General features: G+C 41.7%; 2 protein-coding genes across 3 annotated transcripts in view; one reads left to right on the top strand and one right to left on the bottom strand.

The window, feature by feature from the left end:
• The window catches only part of NETO2 (neuropilin and tolloid like 2), a gene marked incomplete at both ends in the record, with an annotated part of 96,766 nt that overhangs the window by 65,111 nt on the left and 7,062 nt on the right, over positions 1–24,593 (top strand). The window lies entirely within an intron of this gene.
• Positions 11,855–12,526, bottom strand: LOC308269270 (uncharacterized protein; the record flags this gene model as incomplete). The annotated part of the gene is made up of 1 exon (XM_080704574.1): positions 11,855–12,526. The coding sequence occupies one exon, from the start codon at positions 12,524–12,526 to the stop codon at positions 11,855–11,857; it is 672 nt and encodes a 223-aa protein (XP_080560700.1).

Consider the following 24,593-nt stretch of genomic DNA (forward strand, 5'->3'; position numbering starts at 1 on the left):
TATGTATAATAGCATAAATACAACATGGTTAACCTGGACACTCTCTATTGGGAGGGGGGAGGGAAATGGAGGGGGAAGGGCATGAAGCAGTCTAAATGTACACCACTTTCAATATGTTCCACTTATAAAAGGTAAAAATTAAAAAAAGAAAAGGGTCAATTAGATTAAACTTTCTTTTTAACTTTAAATAAATAAATAAATTTATGGGTAAAAAAAATCCAAGACTTAGCCATTGGGAGCTTCTTAACTTTGCCTCCTATATACCCTTTTTATTTATTTATTTATTTATTTATTTATTTATTTTTGGTGATACTTGGGGTGGGACCCAGAGGCTATACTCCCAGAATTTTTTATTTTATTTGGAAACAGGGTCTCACTAAGTAGCTGAGGCTGGCTTGAAACCTGCGTGATCCTCCTGTCTCAGCTTCCCAAGTATGGGGATTACAAGCATGTGCCACCACTCCCGGCTCCCATTTTTTTAATGTGTGACATACTGGGGAATAGACCTCTGAGATCTATTTAATTTTTGTTTTGAAGCAGAATCTTGCTAACTTGCTGCATACTGGCCTCAAATTTGCAGTCCTCTGGTCTCAGCCTTCCAAGTACAGGGATCATACGTGTGCGCCACGACTCCCAGCTCAGTTCTTTTCTTTCTGGCAGCACTGGGATAAAGCAAGCACAGCTTGTATTTCCCTGATCCAACCCTAGAACCAGCCTGAAAAGGAAAGGGTGTCTTTCCTTTTCTAAGAGAAACTGGACTTCAGTTATCCAAAAATATATCCTATTTGTTCAGTCCTAGTATATACATAAAGTGATTTTAAAATTGTCAGTCCTTAGCCGGGTGTGGCGGTGCACCCTTCTAATCCCAGGATTTGGGAGGCTGAGACAGGAAAATCACAGGTTTGCAGCCAGGCTCAGCTGCTTAGTGAGGCCCTCTGCAACTTAGTGAAACCCTGTTTTAAAATAAAGAATAAAAAATAGGGCTGGCAATGTAGCTCAGAGGTAGAATGCTCCTGGGTTCATTACCCACTGCCACAAAAAACAAAACAAAACAAACAAACAAAAATATGGTCAATCCTTATCTCTGTGAGACATCATTTATTTATTTTTATTTATTTTTTATTTTTTATTTTTTGGTGGTACTGGGGTTCTTGGAAGCCCTTTTACCTCCAGGCTACACTCCCAGACCTATTTTATATTTTATTTTTGGAAACAGGGTCTCTTAAGCCAGCACAGCTGGCTTCGAACCTGCGCAATCCTCCTGTCTCCGCCTCCCAAGTGTGGGGATTACAAGTGTGCGCCACCATGCCCGGCAAGAAGACATTCTTTCTTTCTTTCTTTTTTTTTTTTTTTAAGATTTAAATAAGTTTATTAAAAGAAATACAGAACATCGAAATATAGCCCCATGCCAAAATGGCATGTATACACCAAATGAATACACCAAAGGAATTACACGTGGACTCAACCTTTTATACCCATGACCTCCATCTTGTTTGCGTGACTCTCTGACGTAGTGAACATCCCTATAAGGTACCTCCCTCAGCAAGGTGTGGCAGGGTGTCTCCTTTCATGAAGGGAGACCCTTCCTACCATTTTAGCTAGCTTATCCAATCATGCAGATCTGTCTTTAGATAGAGAAAGGCCTAGTTCTCTCCTATTGACTTGCTAATTACATGTAGCTAAGTCAATCTAAATTTCAATAGCTGTTTGCTTCCTGACCAAAGCCAAGCCTTTCTCTCTCCAGGTCTGCCGCCATTTTGACACAATTATTTTTGAAATATATTAATAATCAGAGCTTTCTCAAATCTTCCTAGGCCATTCCCAATACTGGCACATTCCCCCCTCTGTCTAGTAACTTCCTGACACCTGTCAGGTGAAAGGTAGATACAGAAAATACATTTTGACATTTACAATTTTACAAACATTTAACACAAGCTCAATTTCCAATAATTTCCCCCCCGTTTCTACTGCATGAATGTACCCCTCAGCAAAGGAATAAGGACGTCGAATCATTCATAAACTGCTTCGAGCTGTACAGGGGCAAAGTTAGGGGGCCCCAGCTTTACGGTAACATTCATGCATGTAGTTGGCATGGGTGAATCAGATTGGTCTGTGCCATGTACGACTATGACAATTCAAAGGGCCTCAATAGATGTCAATAGATGTCTGTCAGGTTTTGTCTGTTGGAAAGCTTTAACCCTAGGAGACAATACTTACAATACAGGTTAACCATAAAACCCAAAAGATAACACTTAAATGAGAAATTAAAACTGTTTTGTTGACTTAGACTGAAACACACAAAAGTGGGATGTATTAAGTTTATTTTGCACCATGTGAATCCAGAAATTAGTGTTGTAGAAACCTGAAATAGGCTTTGGAATAAAGATTTTAGATGATTTGATGAGCACCAGGTCACCTGGACAAAACAGAATTTATCCTTTTCCTCTGGCACTGTTTGAAGTTTACTTAAAACTTGCTGCTGGTACGCTGGCAATAGGGTAACATTAGTATCTAGGACTATGTCCCAGTCAGAAAAGATCTAAAAGTTTCCCTTGGCATGAGTGAAACCAAGCTACCAATCTTCTCCTGGACATGTGTCTCTAGATTGCTTGCCTGGTGGACTTAACAAGCTTTTGGGATTAATTTCTAAAGCAAATTTCAAATTCCTGTATGGTATGACTTAGTCTCCTGTAACTTTTGTCCTGTAAATAACCTTGAAGCCATTTTTAAAGAATTATTACAGACTTTGGGGTCTCCCGATTTCATTGCCAAAAGTAATCCTCTATAGACTCTCTACATCTATGTTTTGTTGTTATATACAAGCAAACCCCCCAAAAAAGCATACCATTTAATAATGTTGTTCATATACCAGCAGTTAAAGAAACCCATTTAAAAGACTTAAGTGTTACTTTCAACCTTATGAAGTTAAGAGCATTTTAAAGCATTGCATTTGGCATTTTAATAAATGAACTATAAATTACATGGAGAATTAAGATAAATACCAATAGCACCTTAAAACCTTAATTTTGCAAAAGGAATAATATTAAAAACAATGCATATCTTATTTGACCACACACCTTAAAAACTGTATTGTAAATTACCACAGAAATCCACGACATCATGAAAGCATCCCTAGTGTCTTAAAACATTGATTTTGTCAATAGAAGATAACCTTATTTAACCACATCTCACAAGAGTCTAATTGGACAACTTTCCTGAAATTACCATTTAGCCAAGACTGATTGAGATTATATATATATATATATATATATATATATATATATATATATATTTTTTTTTTTTTTTTTTAACAATAACTTTAGTGTAGCCAGCAAAAAGAAAAAAAAAAAAACTTGTTAGCAGAGGAGCTGAATTCTCTGGTGTGGCTAAGAATGGGAGAATGAGGAAGGTCATTCTGGACACCGCAGACTAAATCTTGAGTAAAGAGATGGCTCAGGACTGGCCTGTTAAGCCCCCCCACCCTGCCTAAGCTTTTGGATCTTGGGCCGGGAAAGAAGGACAACGCCTTAGAACTGGCCTCCGAGATCTCACTGCGTGATCGCCTAAGGCTTTTTTAGTCAACTCAGGTGGTGGTAATTTACTGGGAACCTAGGTCTGGGGACCCCATTTCTCTTCGGAACTGGGGGCACTCAGCCATTTAATGGTCCCCCTTTGCACCGTGAGCCAGGCCTCGGAGGGCCTTTTTTTTGGCCTCTTGGTTGAGAGCATTACTTCAGAGATGCCCTTGCTCTCCATCCTTAAGCAGACTTGAGCCTAGGCTTTTGTGTTCAGCCAGAGTTCTTAAATGGCTTTTGTCCTTCTCTCTTTCCCTTTTCAAGTCCCTACTAAACCAAATTGGCAGTCTGAGGATAGCCTCTCACTCTACCAGGTAAAGATTTAAGAATGCCAACACCTATTGCTTGAGTTGGTGATATCACTCTAAACTTAGCCCATAATAGGAGAAAAACTACTGCATATGGACAGATTGAATTTTAAACTCTCCTCTCCCCACACTACCTTAGCCAAGGCTGCCATAATTGTCTCAACCCTGCAGTCATTAAAGAAATCTGGGTGGTCTCTGAAGTTAAAGAACAGCTGAAGATAAGCTACTTTAAACCTCCCTGGCTGGGCCACGTGTGTCTTTGTTCCCCAGCACATACTGTGGCCATACTTGGGTGCAGGAAAAAAAAAAAAACAACATGAGAGCTTTAACGTTTGGGATCCAGCTTCCCCCCCCCCCCTTGCTTTGGAGAATGCAGGTGAGTGGAGACCCGGCTTTCACTTTGGATTTCTGGGGTCCCATTTGTGAGAGAAAGGGTGAGGTTTTAGTGGCCTGTCTGGGCAAGGTCGCCCTGCCTTCCCAGAGCTTCCCAATCTAAAACCAATTACCCTAGCATTTAGGATATTGCTGGGATCTCATCTTAAGACAGAGAGAGGTATTCTGTGCTCAGAAGGTCGTCCTCCTGTCCCTGCACTCTGTGTGTGTGTGGGCCTTGAGGGTGGCCTCATTTCCCACCAGTTTGCTGCCCACCGGGAGGGTATTAAATGGGAAGGGGCTTTGCCACCCTTTCCCTTGCTCCATATTCCCCTGTCCGATTGAGCTGCGTGGCCCTTCTCTGTCTGGATGAAGTTTCCTGCATTTCCTAAAGCTAGTAGCCCAACTGGGGGCATCCAGCTGGGATGCCTATGTTGCTGGAGCCATGAGAGTGGCCTCATAGTCCATCAGAAGACCAGGGTAGGCTTGAAGTTTTGCTACTCTTACTCCTGCCCTACTTCTGAGCCCTCTTCACTTTGAATCCTTTCTCTTTCTCTGGAGGAGGTTTCCCAGATGAAAACATTGCTGTATTAATTTGCCTCCCTGAAAATGTTCTCCAACGTTGGTGTGCCTAAGAACCCCTAGCTAACAAGAGGTTGGGAGTAGCTCTCTCTCTTTGGCTTCCTTTCCTGAGGGCTTTCTTATGCCAATAGAGCTGTATCTGCCAGCTACCTGCAACCAGACAATCCCTCCAGGGTGCAGCTGTTCATGGAAGAGGCATGGCTGGCTGTTATCTAACTGAGATTGACTAGCTGGCTTTTTTTTTTTTTCTTGAGCTTTCAGAGGTGCTTAGCTATTCAGACTTCTAACAGCTGCTAGGAGTTTGGGGACTGCTGGGGACTACGACCCGCCATAGTGACCAGCAGGGTGCACGTGGCCGCAGTTGCTAATGGCCACGCTTCCTAGACCCTGACGCTAAAAACAAACTAGCTTATCTCCCTAGAACCGGTTTCTAACCACCAAAAAAAAAAAAACCCAAAAAAAAAAAAAAAACCTTTTTACCATTTGCTGGCTTGCGTCTCCTGTTTGGGGAGCTTTCTCTGTCCATTTATCCTCCTTTGGCTTATATCCTTAGAACCTGTTTCCAATTACCGGGGATAAACTCACTGCTATTTAGAAATGGGTGCTGGCTGGCTAGCATCTCCTGTTTGGGAATTTTTCCAGAGGTGGACCATGGGCATTTCTCTTAGATTTAACCTTGTATAGGGCTTTTAAAAGTGTCCCATCTGTGATGTGGGCAGAATGGATGGGCACTCATTGGGCCTATCAAGCCTATGCTATTTAAACAGGTTTCTTCCTGGAGGGGATTCGACCATGGGCTACTTCCTTGGCCGGGCGTTCCCCGCGAGCCAGAATTGCCTCTCAGATGCCGGACGATCACGGTCATTCTGGGGGAACTCCTTATCGCTCCAGGAAGGTATATACCTTTTGGGGTGCAGTGGTACTAGGCCCACCGACGAGATGCCCTGGAAGTCACTTTCAGAGATGCTGTGATGCAAAGAATGCTCTATAGTTGTTTTAAAGCTCAACAGCTGGAGCTAAAGCTGCTGCTTTTCCTCACTGGCCCACTGGACAAAAAGTCCTGTGAAAAATACAGAGCCACGTGCCCCATGTTGCCCCACGATGTTGGTCGCCAAATTATGTTACAGATTTTGGGAAACTGTCCCCAGGGATCTTTGTTAGACCTCTGGGAATAATTTCCCGAAAACTCCCCAAAGAAACAAAAAAACAGAAAAACAGAAAAACACAGAAAAAAATAGGAAAAGATAGAAATACAGGAGATAGAAATACAGAGAATAGGAACAGCTCCATACCAGTCTGGCATGGAGGGGTGACTCAAATGAGTACACCCTGAGACATTATTTCTAACGAAGTATTTTTACTTGTATATAGTTCTTTAACCGTAAGGTCAAAATACAGTTTTCCCATTAATTTGGTTAGTTGTTGTCCCCTCTCCTTTCTTTGTGAGTTTGTTATTCATTTGTAATACACTTTGATTCACTTGTTAGAGTGCATATTTTGTTTTTTATCTCTTGACACAAAATACTTAAATTGTTTTTATCTTAAGTGAATGATAATATATTAGGTGAGTCCCACTGGCGCATAGAGACACGCGGAGATCCATAGTAGATATTATGGATGCCTTTATTCTTGGGAGATCGGCCTCCAGCCCCCGCGTGGCCGCAGGGGCTGGTGGCGGGCGGGAGAGTGCCTCCCTCCCTCTCGGGGTCCTCTCTGAACTCTGCACTCTCTTTTTCCGGACCCGGGAGGCCTGGTTCCCTCCCGGAATCACAGAGCTCCACCTCCTAGCTTCTGGCCCTGCCCCCTGTGGGGCAGGGGGTGACTCGAACCTTTCATTCCAACCTCTTTGACTAAGGGGTGCAGAAGGGCGGGGTTTTTGTTCATCTAGCAACTTCCTGCTGAGATGGGACGCCCGTCAGTCAGTCAGTCAGTCAGGGCCCCAGGTCGGGAGAAACCAGGATCTGAGCCGCTGGAAGGGAGCAGGTGGCTGTGGTCGCAGCGAGAGTTGGAGGTTACCCTGGAGAGCTCGGTGACTGGTTTGCTTTGAGGAGACTAACAGGCAAGGTGCTATTAAAGAAAAAGAAAATTGTGAGAGCGGAACCCAGGCTGGGCAGAAGCCCTTTTAGACGCAAGGCAGTCACTAGATCTACTAACTTAAATAGCAACATTTTCCTGAGGAGAACGTCTACCGCCCCTTTAGCAGTTTTTCATTAGACCAGAGTTATTAATAGCAGCAACTCCCAAAGCAGACCCCACATCGACCTCCAGCCCCCCGGGTGGGGGGCTGGTGGCGGGCAGGAGAGTGCCTCCCTCCCTCTCGGGGTCCTCTCTGAACTCTGCACTCTCTTCTTCCGGACCCGGACCCAGGAGGCCTGGTTCCCTCCCGGAATCGCAGAGCTCCACCTCCTAGCTTCCAGCCCTGCCCCCTGTGGGGCAGGGGGTGACTCGAACCTTTCATTAAGGTACTTGGAACATGACTGTTATTCTCAGAGAGCTATTTAAAGAAATATATTTGAAGAGTTTCATTACTTTCTCTCTGCTGCTCTGGTCCTATTTCTTCATTCTTTGCCTTCAATTTTTACTCATTCTGTTTTTACACAAATGAACAGATATTTAGTGAGGCCCTCCGCAACTTACTGAGACCCTGTTTGAAAATAAACAATAAAAATAGGGCTGGGGGATATAGCTTGGAGGTAGAATGCCCCTGGGTTCCATCCCCAGTTATGAAAAAAAAAGTTTTTAAATGTCCAAGTGTAGAGGCTGAAACCGGAGGATAGTGGTTTGGGGACAGCCTCAGCTACTTAGTGAAGCCCTTTGCAACCCAGTGAGACCCTGTTTCAAAGTAAAAAAGAAAAAATAGGGCTGGGGGTGTAGTTCAAAGGTAGAATGCCCCGGATTCTATCCCTAGTACTGCAAAAAAAAAAATGTCCATGTGGAGTATTATTGGATTTCTGATTCCTTTCACTCATTCATTCAATGTTTTTTTATTAATTTATTTTTTTATTGGTGCATTATATTCATACAACTTATTGGGGTAAAAAACTTGTGTGTATAAACATGTACTCATCGCTGATTCAACCCCTACCCAAATACCACCCCATTCCCTCCCCGTCCCTCCCTTCCTTGCTTGGCTTAGTGATTGACTTCGATATGTTTAAGTACATTGTGTGCTTTAGAGATTTTTCTCTTCCCCCTCCTTTCTCTTCCTTTAGGTTATCTTGTTTGCTCCTCTTTTCTCCCTAACTCTCACATATTAGGGAAAGCATCTGATTTCTTATTTTTTGTGACTGACTAATCTCACTTAGCATAATGTCCTCCAGTTCCATCCATTTCCCTGGAAATGACGTAATTGAGTTTTTTTTTGATGGCTGAGTAAAATTCCATTGTGTACATATCCCACAGTTTTGTAATCCATTCATCTGTTGATGGACATCTTGGCTGGTTCCATAATTTGGCTATGGTGAATTGTGCAGCTATGAACATAGATACACATGCCAGCCCTTTTTTTTAAAAATCTTTTTTATTTTTGAAACAGGGTCTCACCAAGTTTCAAAGAGCCTCACTAAGTAGCTGAGGCTATCAGTAATTTGTGATTTTCCAGTCTCAGCCTCCCAAATACTTGGATTACAAGCATGCACCACCATACAGGGTTGCACTTTGCATATTTCACCTAATAATATATTCTGAAAGCCATTTCATATCAGTTTTTATAGAAATCATTCTTTTTTTATTGCTATGGCATAGAACATTATATATACTCTTTATCCAGTTTCCTATTTATGAAAATATGGATTAACTCAATATTTTGCAATGACAAATAGTGCCACAATAAATAATGCTATATGGATGTATTTTCATACTGTTGGAAGTATATCCTTAGGGTAGATCCTGGAATGGGATTGTTTGGTCAAAAAGTAAGTCATATGTAGTTTAGTTAAATATTCCAAAGTTTTAAAACTTCCAAAGGTTTTGTGTGTGTGTGTGTGTGTGTGTGTGTGTGTGTGTGTGTGTGTTTTCCCTAGGGGCCATTCTGCCTCTTAGCTGTCCCTTAGCCCTGCTCTGTATTGTTTTGTTTTGAAACGGCCCTGCTAGGTTGCTGAGGGTCTAAGTTGTTGAAACTGGTCTTGAACCTACTATCCTCTTCTCCCAGCCTCCAAAATTCTGGGATTATAGATGTTTACCACCATGCCTCAACAATTTTTAAATATACAATCAGTGCCAATAAGTATATTCATGTTATTGTGCAACCATTCCAATTATTCATGTCCAGAGTACTTTTGTCATTTCAAATTAAAATATACCATTGAAAGTAATTCTACTTTTTTTTTTTTTTGGTGGTATTGGGGTTCCTGGAAACCCTTCTACCTCTGGGTTACACTCCCAGACCTATTATATACTTTTTTTTTTAATTAGGAAACAGGGTCTCTTAAGCCAGCAAGGCTGGCTTCAAACCTGTGCAATCCTCCTGTCTCCACCTCCAAAGTGCGGGGATTACAAGCGTGTGCCACCACGGGCCTGGCTTCTATTCTTTTTTTTTTTTTTTTTTAATAATCACTCCTGATACCCTGTATTATAGGTATATCATAAAAATGAAATTGTACAATTTTTATCCTTGTGTGTCTGGCTTATTTCACTGAGAATAATGCTTTCAGGTTTCATTCATGTTGTAGTATGGATCAAAATTTCATTCTTTTTAAAGGCTAAAAAATATTCCATGGTAGTCAGGCATAGTGTGGTGCATGCTTGTAATCCCCGTGCTTGGGAGGCTGAGACAGGAAGATCACACAGGTTCGAAGCCAGCCTCAGCTACTTAGTGAGGCTCTCAGCAACTTAGTGAGACCCTGTTTCCAAATAAAATATAAAATAGGTCTGGGAGTATAGCCCGGTGGTAGAAAACCTCTGAGTTCCACCCCAAGTTCCACCAAAAAAAAAAAAAAAATTTCATGGTATGTCACACTTTGCTTAAACTCATTGATAAGACAATGTATTTAAGCTGTTTTTGGCTTTTGCTGTGAATGTTGGCACATAAGTGTCTATTTGGATTCCTAGTTTCAGTTATTTGCTATATTATAAGAATCACTGGATCACAAAACAAATATATGCTTAAATTTTGAGGCACCAACAAACATTTTTATAGTGACTGTATCATTTTACATTTCCACCAGAGGAACACAAAGGGTTCCACTTTTTCCATATCCTTGCCAAAACTAGGTGTTTTTATTATATTTTGTTGTGTTTTTTATTGATTGACTTCTCATTAATGAAATTTTTACTATTAAATAGACTTTATTTTTGGAGGGACTGGTTCTTTATTTTAAAAAGAAACTTGTCAATATTCAGTATCAAAACAGTTGCACTATTGGTTTCTGTTTCTCCCAACTGGCCCCAAAGAGACCACGACAAAGGAGAGTACATTTGAAGCCAGTAAGCTACAGGCTGTGCACTAACAAACCTCATGGAGATCTCGCCCACAAGTGGGGATTGGGTGGGGAGCGAGACTTTGAAAGATCAGCACGCGGCCAGCCCAGACTGTGGGAAACGCACTCAGCCAGACAGGGTGGCAAAGTTTCAAAATGATATAAAATTTTAAAAGTTTTGTACATAAGCTATTCAAGATATTTCAAGTTCTGGCTGATAAAAAGCACAATGAGATGCACTTTTGGAGGCAGCAGCTTCAGACCCAGAAAAGGGTGATGAGATGACTTTCATATGGCTAAATCAGTGGCAAAAAGATCTTTCTCCTTCCTTCCTTCCTCCCTCCTTTCCTTTCCTTTCCTTTCCTTTCCTTTCCTTTCCCTCCCTTTCCTTTCCTTTCCTTTCCTGGAGGCAAGCAAGAAATGAAGTAGTCATCTCAGTATACATGATCCATCTGTGAGCAGTTGAGAAGGGGGTTGGGATGGGATGAAAAGTGGGGGTCAGGACTGAGGCTATGGCTCAGTGGCAGAGCACTTGCCTTATATGCACGAGGCCCTGGGCTGCATCCCCAGCACCAAACAAATAAACAAAGGTCTCAGGGTCTCACCATCTTAATTTGGTCATTTCTGATAAGAAAAGTAAAAATAAGTCGTCCAAAGATTGCTTAAAGCTAAAAAAAAATAAAAAAATAAAAAAATAAAAAAGAGAGGGAGAAAAAGCTTAATAGTGTGTTTTTTGTTTTGGCTGACTCCTGGAATGCTCTTTCTAGTTTGGCTGGTCCTTTGTGCAGAACGATGAGGTTTCTCATAGTGGAATCTTACCGTGGCTCTGGCTCTCAGGCTGGCCCATACGGTTTCCCCCTCTATGGAGAGGGCAGTATTGAGCAGGCTGAAGAGTTACCTTCCACAAGCGAGAGAGAAGCTTGCAGCTTTGGAGCTGTGGAATTATTTGGAATTTTTTTTTTTTTTTTTTTACAAATGGTTGCTATAACAAACAAACAAACAAAAATGCAAAATGTGTACATCCAGCATGCTTTTTTTTATTTTTTATTTTTTGGTGGTACTGGGGTTCCTGGAAGCCCTTCTACCTCCGGGCTACACTCCCAGACCTATTTTTACATTTTTATTTGGAAACAGGGTCTCCTAAGCCAGCGCGCGTGGCTGGCTTCAAACCTGCGCGACCCTCCTGTCTCTGCCTCCCAAGCCTGGGGATTACAAGTGTGCGCCACCACGCCCAGCTTCCAGCATGCTTTTTAAAGACACTTCGCATTGTGCTCACATTCTCTTAAATGTTGTTCCCAAAGGTGCTCAGCCTTTACCCAGCTGGAATCTCTGGGCAGAGGCAGAGCCAGTTTCGTTGAAAAAGACAAGGGGTGAGGGTTAGGGAGGGGGCAGAGGGGATGTTAAAAGGAGAAAGCAGCCTTTCAGTTAAAGATCAGCCCTCAGTTTTAAGGTCAGCTTTGGGCTTGCTGGCCTCAGGTGAGTCGGGGTCAGAGGAAAGAGCGGGGGCAGGGCAGGGCTGGGGAGTTACACATCTCATTCAGGACAAGCAGAGTCTGGTCCAGCATCCTTTGTGTACAGAGGTGCTCCTCTTTGGTGCATTTCAGCTTATTTCCAAATCATCGGTTATCTTTTCCAGTTTGGCGATTGTTCTCTCAGCAAACTCAGTACGGGTCTCTGCCTCATTCAGTTTATCAGTAAGGATCTTTATCTCTTCTTCATATTTTTCTTCTTTTTGAGAGTACTTTTCTTCAGCAGCACTCAGACACTTCAGGTTCTGGTCCATCAGTCTCATCTGCTCATCCATCTCTCGGCAACAGGACCCTGCCAGCTCAGCCCGTTCCTCAGTGTGCTCCAGATCTCCTTCAGTAATCACCAGCTTGCGAGCTACCTCTTCATACTTCCTGTCGGCCTCTTCTGTGATGGGCTTGGTTTCTTTGAGTTGGATTTCCTGGAGTTCTATCTTTGCTTTATCCTTCAAGGCCTGGTTTTCAATAATCTTCGTACCTCTCTCACTCTCATCAGCAGCTTTTTCTGCTTCCTCCAGCTTTTGCAGGGCAGTGGCCAGGTGATCCTGAGCATGGTTCAGCTCCTCTTCAACCAGCTGGATCTTCCCGTTTAAGGAGGCCACCTCGGCCTCAGCCTGTTCCTGAGTCCTCCTCTCTCTCTCCAGTTCCCCTTGGAGGCGCTCAGCCCTTTCCTCTGCATCATCAACCTGCTGCTGCAGAACCTGGATCTTGCGATTTACCACCTCAGTGGTGATGGTCCCGGCCATGGTGCCCACCCAGCTGCTGCTTGATCTCCAGCTTTTGCCTCCTCTGCTCGGCATTGTAGCCTCTGCTCTCTATTCCATACACTTTAAATTATAACTAAACAATTACAGGTTACTCACAGGTTTGATAAAATGAACCAAAAAAATTTGTAGCTTTTTGAGTCTGAACAACTCAGAAATTATAAAAGAGCACATTCTAGGTTTTATGCTTGATTTTTTTTATAAAAATAATTTCAGCTGGGCATGATGGTGTGCACACTTGTAATTCTAGTTCTTGGGAGGCTGAGACAGGAGGATTGCAGGTTCACAGCCAGCCTCAGCTACTTAGTGAGGTCCTCTGCAACTCAGTGAGACCCTGTTTCAAAATAGAGTTAAAAATAAGAGTGGGGGTGTACCTGAGAGGTAAAATGCCCCTGGGTTCAATCCCTAGAACTGAAAAAAGTAAAAATATAAAATAATAAAAATAATTTTAGTAATTCTGTCAACATTTATCTGAAAAAGGCATCCTCTGACAGTAAACCAAGAACAGGAACAACCATTGTATCATTATATAAAATAAACCTTTACAGTTATTTTTTTTCTATTTGACTAATGAGTAGATTGGACACAAGTGAAAAATCACAATTACAAAAAAATCAAATCACGGTAAATAAATGATACAAATGAAACAAAATCCAGAAGGCAAATATGTAATTATTAGAAAGATGCTTTAAAATAACCAATTATCAATGGACAGATGTTTGTGAAAGTAGGTTTTAAAAATAAATACCTATCTTTAAAATACATCGCTCTAAGCTAGGCGTGGTGCATACCTGTAATCCCAGTACTTCAAAGCTGGCTGAGACTCACCTCTGCAACTTAATGAGACCCTGTTTCAAAATCAAAGAATTAGAGCTGGGTGTGGTGGCACAGGCTTGTAATCCCCACGCTTGGGAGGCGGAGACAGGAGGATCGCGCACAGGTTCGAAGCCAGCCACGCTGGCTTAAGAGACTGTTTCCAAATTAAAAAACAAAGTATAAAAATAGGTCTGGGAGTGTAACCCGGAGGTAGAAGGGTTTCCAGGAACCCCAGTACCACCAAAATCAAAGAATTAAAAGGAAGGGGATGGGGGGCACAGCTTGGAGGTAGAATGCCCCTGGGTTTAGTTTCTAGTACTGCAAAAAAAAAAAAAAAGGAAGGAAGGAAGGAAGGAAGGAAGGAAGGAAGGAAGGAAGGAAGGAAGGAAGGAAGGAGAGCTCTGAATATTTGATATATTTTGGATACTTCACAGTGCTAATTCCTATAATTTTTTTTCTCTTGAGGTTTTCTGCATGGTGTAGCAGTCTATAGGAGTTTTGCATCTGCAAAAAAATTTTATTATGAAATTTCTTCAACTTATAAAAACAAAATCTCTTCACTATAATATAACATGAAAACAGGGTGCCCATTTATTTGCCATGTCATTAGTATTTTTAAAGTAAAAATTTTTAGGAATGTCTGAAAACCCGGGTTAGGTCTTTTTAGGTCAGACACAAAACTAAGTGGAAAAAATAATTCACTTATAGTACAGTTAATAATAGATAACTGCAGAGAATGCTTATAGTCAGACACTCAGAGTATCATTTTTTAGGGAGAGCAATCTAGGCCCATAAACTTAACTTGGCCTGTATTCTATTTTTATATGGTCCTAAGGTAAGAATGATTTTTATATATTTAAAAGGATTGTTAAAGCCAGGCATGGTGGCTCATGCCTGTAATCTCACTTCAAGAATCATTAAAGATGACAGCAACAAAGAAGATATAACAAAGAATCATATATGGTCTGCAAAAATCTAAAACATTTATGATCTGGCCTTTACAGAAAGTTTGCAGACCTTTCATTTATACCATTTGCTGAAGACCAGCTCTGGCCAATTCAGGGGTTCTTGAAGGTGGAGAGGAGCCGGTGACTTGAAGAAATGAGAGACAGCTGTTTTCAGAGGTGTGACTCTGCCATTCAGAGTCTATGCTTTATTTTTATATGCTTTTACATGGAAGTATCTGGTATTTTAACAACTTTTGGCAAAACATGTTTTTACACAAATTTCTTAGCACACACCTGCCCCAATGAGGTCATATATCATTGGTTGGAAAAACACCTAAAACCATCCAAATTAACATCACACAATTCATTCTGGTTGCCTGACCACAAAAATAATTCTATTTAATATTAATCTAAATAACAGTGTAATTTTACATAGCTGCAGAACATGTTCACACCCAAGGCTAAACCAAAAGCACAGAAAATACAGGGGCTTTTCCATTAGAAAGTACACAAAGATTTTAAGAGATTTTTAAGGGGCACAAGGTAATAATTTACTTTCATATTTTATATTTTAAAATACGAAGTATACAATTATTTTCTTGAATTCTTATGATCTTTGATCAGAAAACACCAAAGGGCCTGCCTAGCTGATCTCTCTGTCACTCATAATAAACTTTAACTAATAAATGCTATACTTATTCTTTCTTTTTCTTTTTTCTTTTCTTTTTGTTTTTCTTTCTTTTCTTTCTTTTTTTATTTTTTTGGTTGTATTAGGGATGGAACCCAGGGGCCTTCTACTTCTGGGCTATACTCCCAGACCTATTTTATATTTTATTTGGAAATGGTCTCTTAAGCCAGCTGAGACTGGCTTCGAACCTGCGTGATCCTCCTGTCAGCCTCTCAGGTACAGGGATTACAAGCGTGCGCCACCACACCCGGCTTTATACTTATTGTTTCTACTTCTAAAACTAACTGCTAATTTTACCTGCTATTTTTGATCACTAGGTATTCTATTAACTTAATTTTTACCCAACCACCAAACCCATACTGAACTTATTCTGTTTCACTAACATACAGTGTCTACACCTATTTTTCTATAAAACCTATTAAATTGTTTACTACGAAAATTCTTTTGTGCTATAGTGAGCAAGCACCAAGGAGGTCTCTGCATACTCAACCTTTCCATAAGTCTATTTTCATGCTAAAACCCATTTTTCCTTAACCCTTCCTATCTATTCTCCATCCTATATTATTCCTATAAAGGGTGGTAGGGGGGCTTTGTATTGATTCTCTCTGGCCCCTTGAAGTGGTAATCATTGATACTCTTTGATCATATAAACTGACCAATTAATTTTTTTATTTTAATTAATTTATTTTTTAAATTGGTGCATTGTAGTCATATATCAATCACATTGGAGTACAAGACTTGAGAGGATATACAAGCACACATCATCCAATTAGCTCTCCTCCAGCCCCCATCCCATTCCCTCCCCCTCCCTCCATCCCACACTTCTTTGGTGATTTACTTTGATACATTTGTTTATGTACCTCCTGGGTTTTAAAGAGGCTCCGTCCTCCAGTATTACATACCCTCTGATTGGTCACATTAGTTGCTTCACTATAGGGCCCTTTCTATAGCTCAACCTCTTCCTGTTGCCCTTTTCCTCCTAGTTATTGCTGATTAAGAGAAGCGTCTGATTTATATTTTCTGCGATATTTCTCTGTGCATGCTGCGTTGCAAGTATCGATCCCACTCTTGATGGTCCCAGTAGTGGCCTGGCTACTCAGTGGACTGATCCAGATCTCGCTGGCTCAAGCAGCGGCCTTGCCTAATGGGAGGCCCCAGTTCTGGTCTCGCTGGCCCCTGCACCGGTCTGACCCCTAAGCTGGCTTTGGTCCCGACCTTGGAGGCCGCAGGAGTGAACTTGCCTCACGCCAGGCTCCGATGCTGGCCATTGGCCCCTGCACCGGTCTAACCCCTTGGCAGGATTCCAATCCCGGCCTCGGAGGCCCCAGCACCGGCCTAGCCTCATGGCAGGCTCGCCCCAGCACCAGACTAACCCCTCGGCAGGCTCCGATCCCGGCCTCAGAGGCCCCAGCACTGGTCATGCCTCAAGGCAGGCTCCGATGCCGGCCTCGCTGGCCCCAGCACTGGCCTAACCCCTCGGCAGGCTCTTATCCTGGCCTCAGAGGCCCCAGTACCGGCCTTGCCTCATGGCAGGCTCCAATGCCGGCCTCGCTGGCCCCAGCACCAGCCTAACCCCTTGGCAGGCTCCGATCACGGATTTGGAGGCCCCAGTACCGGCCTTGCCTCAAGGCAGACTCCGATGCCGGCCTCACTGGCCCCAGCACCAGCCTAACCCCTCAGCAGGCTCCGATCCCGGCCTCGGAGGCCCCAACACTGGTAATGCCTCACGGCAGGCTCAGATGCCGGCCTCACTGGCCCCAGAACCGGCCTAACCCCTCGACAGGCTCTTATCCTGGCCTCAGAGGCCCCAGTACTGGCCTTGGCTCATGGCAGGCTCCGATGCCGGCCTCACTGGCCCCAGCACCGGCCTAACCCCTCGGCAGGCTCCGATCCCGGCCTCGGAGGCCCCAGCACTGGTCATGCCTCAAGGCAGGCTCCGATGCCGGCCTCGCTGGCCCCAGCACCGGCCTAACCCCTCAACAGGCTCTTATCCTGGCCTCGGAGGCCCCAGTACCGGCCTTGCCTCACGGCAGGCTCCGATGCCGGCCTCGCTGGCCCCAGCACCGGCCTAACCCCTCGGCAGGCTCTTGTCCTGGCCTCGGAGGCCCCAGTACCGGCCTAACCCCTCGGCAGGCTCCGATCCCGGCCTCACTGGCCCCAGCACCGGCCTAACCCTTCGGCAGGCTCCGATCCCGGCCTCGGAGGCCCCAGCACTGCTGACCAATTAATTTTGTAGTTATCATGTCAGGCTTTTCCTCAAAAGACTCAGCATCTATGAACAACTGTAATTGTTTCAATTTTCACTAGCCAGGTTCTTACTATTTGGGATTTTATGAATTTCTGAGCAATTTTCAGGTTTCGTAATACCATTTTCCTGTAACATCTTCATATGCAAAGAACAGCATGTCTCGTTTCCACCTAGATTGTTTGGCTTTATTAATAATCCAGTTAGAACACAAAATACAAAACAGGATCAATGTGAGCGTAGTCGTCCTCCTTTGCATGAGTCCTCCTTTCACTGGGACCTTGTCAAACAGCTGTAAGGACCTGGGCCTCACCATTTCCTCCTTTTTTATTTTTTAAATTTAAAGGGTCTTACTAAGACTAATATCTGTAATTTCTGAATTTGATTTTTGTATATCTAAGCCAATATCTGTATTATTCCCCAATAAATGAGTCTTTACATTATTCCAAGGATGTGTGTCATTGTCATATTCATAAGGTGTGACACAGATGTGTTTATAATTAGCATGGCAACGAGCAATCAAGCCAGTCAAGTTTAATAGTGGGAGGTTGTATGCCAACTTTAGTGACACTGATGTTAATAAGTTCTGATTTAGGCAGTACAATCAGAAGTCCAAAGTAATGTTAACTAATTTCAACCATGAACCACTCTTAAAAGGTAACCACTCTTAAAAAAGAGTGGTTAACCACTCTTAAAAGGTATTTTCTTTTTTTTTCTTTTAATTTTATTTTATTGGTGCACTGTATTCATACATCATAGTGGGATACAAAAAAAAACTTTTGTAGACATACATGCACACATCGCCCAGTCAGCCCCCACCCGATCCCCACCCCATTCCCTCCCCATCCCTCCTTCCCATGCTTGGCTTAGTGGTTGACATCTAGTATTATAGCAATTTATCCAAAATTAAAAATGTTAATCTTACATAACAGTTTCATTTGTCTGATACCAAGCTTTTGGTGACTTAAAGATAACATTTCAATATTTCTTTTTGCTTTCTTTCTTACCGGAGAATATTTTTTTCTGTTTTTTTAGGTGAAACTATCATATATTCATATATTTATTTTTCAGAAAAAATCTATCCTAATATGGAATATGAATTCTAGATACCCAAAAAGATCTTGAAAAAGAAAAAGCCTAGCAGATATATATTTTCTGATTTCAAACCATATAAAGCTACAATAATTGAAACAGTGTAATACTGTTCTAAAGGCAGATATATAAACCATTGGAGTTAAATACAAGCCTAGAGCTAAATTCTTCCCTATATTGTCAAGTTATTTTTGACAAGGTTTCCACGAACATTTGGTGGTGGAAATAATAATCTTTTAACTAAATATTGTTGAAAAATAATAATTACATGGAAAAGAATAAAATTGGACCCTTACCTAATCCCACATACAAGTATTAACTCAAAATAGATAAGAGACCTAAATATAAATCTTAAGACTATAAACTTTTAGAAGAAAATCTGGGTCATAAAACCTCACAACATTGAAATTGGCAGTGATTTCTTGGTTATGATTTCAATGGCACAGGCAACAGAAGAATATACAAACTCCCTAAAAAATAAAAAAAATATTGTATATCCAAAGACAATGTAAACAGAGTTAAAAGTTACTAATAGAATTGGATAAAATATTTCCAAATGCTATATCTGAAGGTATATTAATATTCCAACTAGAAATCCTAAAAATTAACAACAATAAAGGCAAACAATACCATTTAGAGATAGGTAAAAGACTAACATAAGTAATGAATCTCCACAGAAAACCAATCTTAGTTGTCTGTTGGATGGAAACTCTTGTTTCTCTGGTTCTGGTGTGTGTTACCTATTTCTTCTTTGTAGTTAATCTCTTTGAGTATTTTCTCTAGCGCTGGTTTTGAAGACAAAAATTCCTTCAGTTTCTGTTTGTCATGGAAGCTTCTTATTTCTCCATCTAATTTTATAGAAAGTTTTGCTGGGTAGGAAATTTTTGGCTGGAAGTTGTTTTCTTTCAGAGTTTGGAATATGTTACTCCAAGCCCTTCTGGCTCTCATGACTTGGTTTGGGAAGTCTGGAGTGATTCTAATTGGTTTGCCTCTGAATGTCACTTGGCCCTTTGTTTTTGTTGCCTTTAAGATTCTCTGCTTGGCTTCCACATTGGTCATTTTGACAATTATGTGGCGTGGGGATCCTCTTCTCCGATCCTGTCTAAAGGGAGTTCTATAAGTTTCCTGGATCTGTGCATTAACCTCTTGCTCTATATTTGGAAAATTTTCTGCTATTACTTCCTTGAAGAGATTGTTGATCCCTTTGGTTTCACTTTCTTTTCCCTCCTCTATTCCAATTATTCTTAGGTTACCTCTCTTAAGATGGGCCCATATTTCTTCAATGTCAGATTCCTGCTGTAGGAGTTTTTTTTCTAGATTAGAAACTATGTGTTCATTTTTGGATTGCTCATCTTCTAAGAGCGAGATTCTGTTCTCCATGTGGTCTAATCAGTTGTTTATACTTAGAATTGAGGCCTTTACTTCATTAATTGCATCCTTTATCTCTTTTTGGCTCTCTCTGAGTTCTTTTCGAAGCACCTCTATTATTTCTACAGTTATTTTCCTGATTTGATCTTCTAGAAATCTCTGATTTTCTGTTTTATCGGGTTCTGATGTTGTGGGGTTGTGCGCATTCATTACTCCAGTGTTATTCCTCTTTCCCATGATTTCGGATGTTTGTGCCTTCTCTGGGTTCTTCCCTTGGGTCACTATGGCTTCACTTAAGGTGCTCTGGATCTCGAGTCTGTATTATCTCAGATCCCACTACTCCTTTACTGGGTTGTATCACAGAGTCTCCGACCCAGGGAGTCGATAGAGGCTGCTTTAAACTATGGGGGGTGCCAGGTTGCACGTTCTCCTATGGTGTGATATCTCTGCCACCGCCACTCCCCCACTGGGTCAAGTACCAGGGGTACAGTACTGGGATTTTTCCTCTGGGGCCCGCAATTTGACTCACTGTTCTTGAGTACGCAGATGTAGCTGTACTGGACTCGGTGAATTCACTGCTGCTGCTGCCGCCGCCGGTGGCAATATGGTGCCTCTGCTACACCCTCGGCCGTGAGGCTGGCGTATTTTTTCTTCTCTGGTTTTGATTTCCACTCTGAATCCCTGCAGCTTGTGCTGAGCTTGGACACTGGGAGCTTTAAATGCTTTCTGCGCCGAAAGATCCCGCCTGGCTGTTCCACAGCGGCTCACCTCGGCTTGCTGTAGCCGTCCGTTGAGTTCGCCGCTGCCGCCGGCAGTATGGCGCTGCTGCCGCGTCCTCGGGCGCGTGTGTCTCCTCTGTGGCCCTGAGCTCTGTTCTCAGTCCGCTTTCTCTCTGGAGCCTGGTGGTTTTTTTGTTTTTCTGGTGATGGTGTTTTCTGGCTATGAAAGGCGCTGGTTTTGTGGTAATGGAGATTGGTTGTTAGCGGGGCTCTTAAGCCCCGCTTTTCTCGGTCGCCATCTTCCCGGAAGTCAAAAGGTATTTTCTGATGCTATTTTTCACAGTGCTTTTTCTTTTCAACTTTTTCATCTTCAAAGTTCATCCTTATTTCTCTTGATTTTGTAGAGTTTCCAATTTTCCAGAAAGTAAGACAGCAATTATTTTTGCATTTTTTACATCTTTGTGTTCTTCCCAGATATTTCTGTTTCTTTGTTTGATTGCTTTGTGGTACTGGGGACTGAACCCTAAGGCATTCTACCTCTGAGCTAGACCCCCAACCTTTTTTTACTTTTATTTTGAACCAGTCTCACTAAGTTGCAGAGAACTTCTCTAAGTTGCTGAAGCTGGCCACAAACTTGTGATCCTCCTGTTTCAGCCTCCCATACACAGGGATTTCTAGCACACACTACCTCACCTGGCTTTTCTATTTTTCATATGAATAAAATTTAAGGCCAGGCGTGGTGGCGCACACTTGTAATCCCCCTGCTTGGGAGGCTGAGACAGGAGGATCGCGCAGGTTCGAAGCCAGCTGCCCTGGCTTAAGAGACCCTGTTTCCAAATAAAAATATAAAAATAGGTCTGGGAGTGTAGCCTGGAAACCCCATTACCACCCAAAAAAAAAAAAAAATTTAACCGTTGGATAAGTTGACACCAGCTTTCTAGCATGTCTGGGAGGATTTTCTGTGTATATCTGTTAAGTTTATTTGGTTTATAGTGTTTTTCAAGCCCTTTATTAATCTTCTGGTTGTCCTATTTATTATTGAAAGCAGTTTGTGGACATCTCTATTAGAACTATTTGTCCCTTCAGTTTTGTCATGTATTTTTGAGGCTCTGATTTTTATTCGAATATATTTGCAATTCTCTCTTCTTGGTTAATTAGCCCTTTTTGACACTTTTAGTCTATTTTTGTCTGACTTAAAGTCTGAGAATTATATCTTTAGATCTAAAGTGAGTATATTGTAGATAGTATGTAATTGAATCTTCATGATTTTTCATTCTGCCAGGTTCTACCTTCTGATTGGAAACTTTAACCTATTAATGTTATAAATTATTACCAATAAAGACAGACTTCTGCCATTTTCCTGTTCCGTATGTCCTACAGCTTTGTTGTCCTTGCATCTCCACTTCTTTTTTGTAATGACAAGTTTTTATTCACCTTTTTGTTTCCTCCTTTACATATTTTGGAGATAAGTTCATTGTGTTTATTGTGGAGATTATTTTTTTAATGAATTGCTTTTATCTTTAAGTTCTTTCTTTTTGGTGAACATTTAGCAACCTTTCTATATTAAAAGACATTATAAACATTATAAATGGTGGTGCATGCCTGAAATCCCAGCACTTAGAATGCTGAGACAGGAAGATCTCAGAATCAAGTACAGCCTAAGCATCATAGCTCATGGACAAAATGTTCAACGTAAAAGTGGAGAAGATTAGTGGTGGTGCATGCTTGTAATCCCATGATTCGGGAGGCTGAGACCGGAGGATCGAGGTTCACAGACAGCCTCAGCTACTTAGTGAGGCCCTCTGCAACTCAGTGGGACCCGGTTTCAAAATAAAGAATAAAAAATAGGGTAGGGGGTGTAGCTCGGAGGTCAAATGCCCCTGGGTTCCATCCCCAGACCCGCAAAAAAAAAAAAAAAATTAAAATTAAAAAAAAAAGTGGAGAAGATTGAGCTAGGATTGTGTAGCTCAATGGAGAATTCTGGGTTCAATTTCTAACATCTAAAAAAAAAAAACTGGAGAATTTTAGAATTCCTGATAATTCAGATGAATAAATGCACACCACAAAAATTTTAGTGCACCAGGCATGGTGGTGCATGCATATAATCCCAGTACTTGGGAGGCTGAGATAGGAAGCTATCAGGTTCAGCACCAGCCTCAGCAACTTAGACTCTCAGCAACCTAGTGAGTCCCTGATTCAAAATAAAAAAAAGTTCTAGAGGTGTAGCTCAGAGGTAGAATGCCCCTGGGTTCAATCCTCTGTACAAACAAATAATCATTCTGATATCTTTTCTTTGCCTATCTTTTAAAAAAAATCTAAGAATCTAAATGATGTATCATTGCTTCCTAATATTTTTTTTTATTTTGCTTCTCCTCTTGGGAGGCTGAGACAGGAGGATCACAGGATCATGGCCAGACTCAACTACTTAGGCCCTCCGCAAGTTAGTGAGACCCTGTTTCAAAATAAAAAATAAAAAATACGCTAGGGGTATAGCTTGGAGGTAGAGTGCCCCGGGTTCAATCCCCACTACTGCAAAAATAATATTACATTGTCTTTAACAAGAATGTGCTTTTTAAAAGTACTGTCAATTTTCTTACTTGGGTTTTGTTATTGTTTGGATCTGAAATGTCCCCACAATGGTCCTTAAGCTTAGGTCCTTTGAGTTTGTCACTGACAACAGAGAGATTTTTAATTCTAAATAGAAGCAATAGAGTATACAAAGGCATTGAGCCAGAGCTTATTCAGGCCTCAAGAAGTACAGATAGAACAGAGAGAAATGGGCCTCGAAATGTAGATTAAAGCTGGAGTACAAAGGCCTTTAATTAAAAAATTTATCTTATAGGTATCTGAAGTATTTTACTACAGAATAGCATAATCAGGGCTTTGCTTTAGATAGGGCATGGAGGCCTGTTTAGAGGTTACTTCCATAGTCCAGGTGGGAAACCATAAAGGTCTGAACAAATAAATGATACTGGGGATCAAGAAGAGTTTGGAGTTAGAATCAACAGGATGTGGTGGCTAATCAAGATTAAAAGATTAAAAGTTGAGTCGTTTTGGACATAGTTCCTCAGGCAATCGGAAATGACAAAACTCAGCAGTGGTATTTGCCATGAGTAAATTGTGCTGCTGCTTATTTTGTGATAGAAATAACCTGAGCTAGCTGAACATGGTGACGCATACCTGTAATCCCAGTATTTGGGAGGCTGAGACAAGAGGATTGCAGCTTTGAAGCCAGCCTCAGTATCTTAACCATGTTCACAATTCAGCAAGGCCTTGTTTCCAAACAAAAAGTAAAAAGGACTGGCAATATAGCTCAGAGGTAGAATGCCCCTTGGTTTAATCCCCAGTGCCACCAGAAGGAAGGGAGGGAGGAAGACAGGCAACTTTAGCTTGTTTCTGGGAAAAAAATTTTTTTTTGAGGACTTCTAAAGTTTAAAAAAAAAACATAGTTAACGAAATCTTTTAGACTTCTTTTCAGTTTATTGTACTGCCTTTGGCCATATGTAGCTATTGAGCACTTGTAATATGGTTTAAGTGGATATATACTATAATTATAAATTGCACCCCAGATTTCAGACTTGACATGAAATAATATAAAGTATCATGCTACTGATACTTTAACTATGAATTAAAATGAGAATATTTTGGACATTGCTTTAAAACTCCCCAACACTGTCTACGTAATTCCAGAAATACCTTAGGACCCAGTAAATACTTACACTCACAGTTAAGAGCAATTAGAAAGAAAGGATGCATAGTAGGATTAGCAAGAGAAAAGACCAGCAGAGTCTGGAGAAATCCCTGCCCAGAATTTTTTGTGATCTCTCCTTCTATGAGAGGCACTCTGAGCATGCTGTTTCTCCAGCATTGCCGTAGCACGTCTGCAGTTCATTCGAGACTCAGTACACCTAATGTGCTGGGGTGGGGTGGGTCTGGTCACACAGTCACCCCCAGCTTTTGTGCATCAAAAGTTCTAACTGCCAGAAGGGTTTGGGGCATAAATGACATTGTTTACACAAATTGAACCACAGTGAACTACCTTTACTTATCTCTTAGGGAATGAAGGAAAGCCATGTTCACAGACACCAGCCTTGTGAGCAGAACCTTCTAAAGGTAGCAGTCTCATTCTGCTATGTCAACTCTTCTGCACAGATATATTGGGTTAAACAAACTA

Source organism: Muscardinus avellanarius (genome assembly GCF_963383645.1).
Source record: "Muscardinus avellanarius genome assembly, chromosome: 10".
Lineage (NCBI taxonomy): Eukaryota > Metazoa > Chordata > Mammalia > Rodentia > Gliridae > Muscardinus > Muscardinus avellanarius.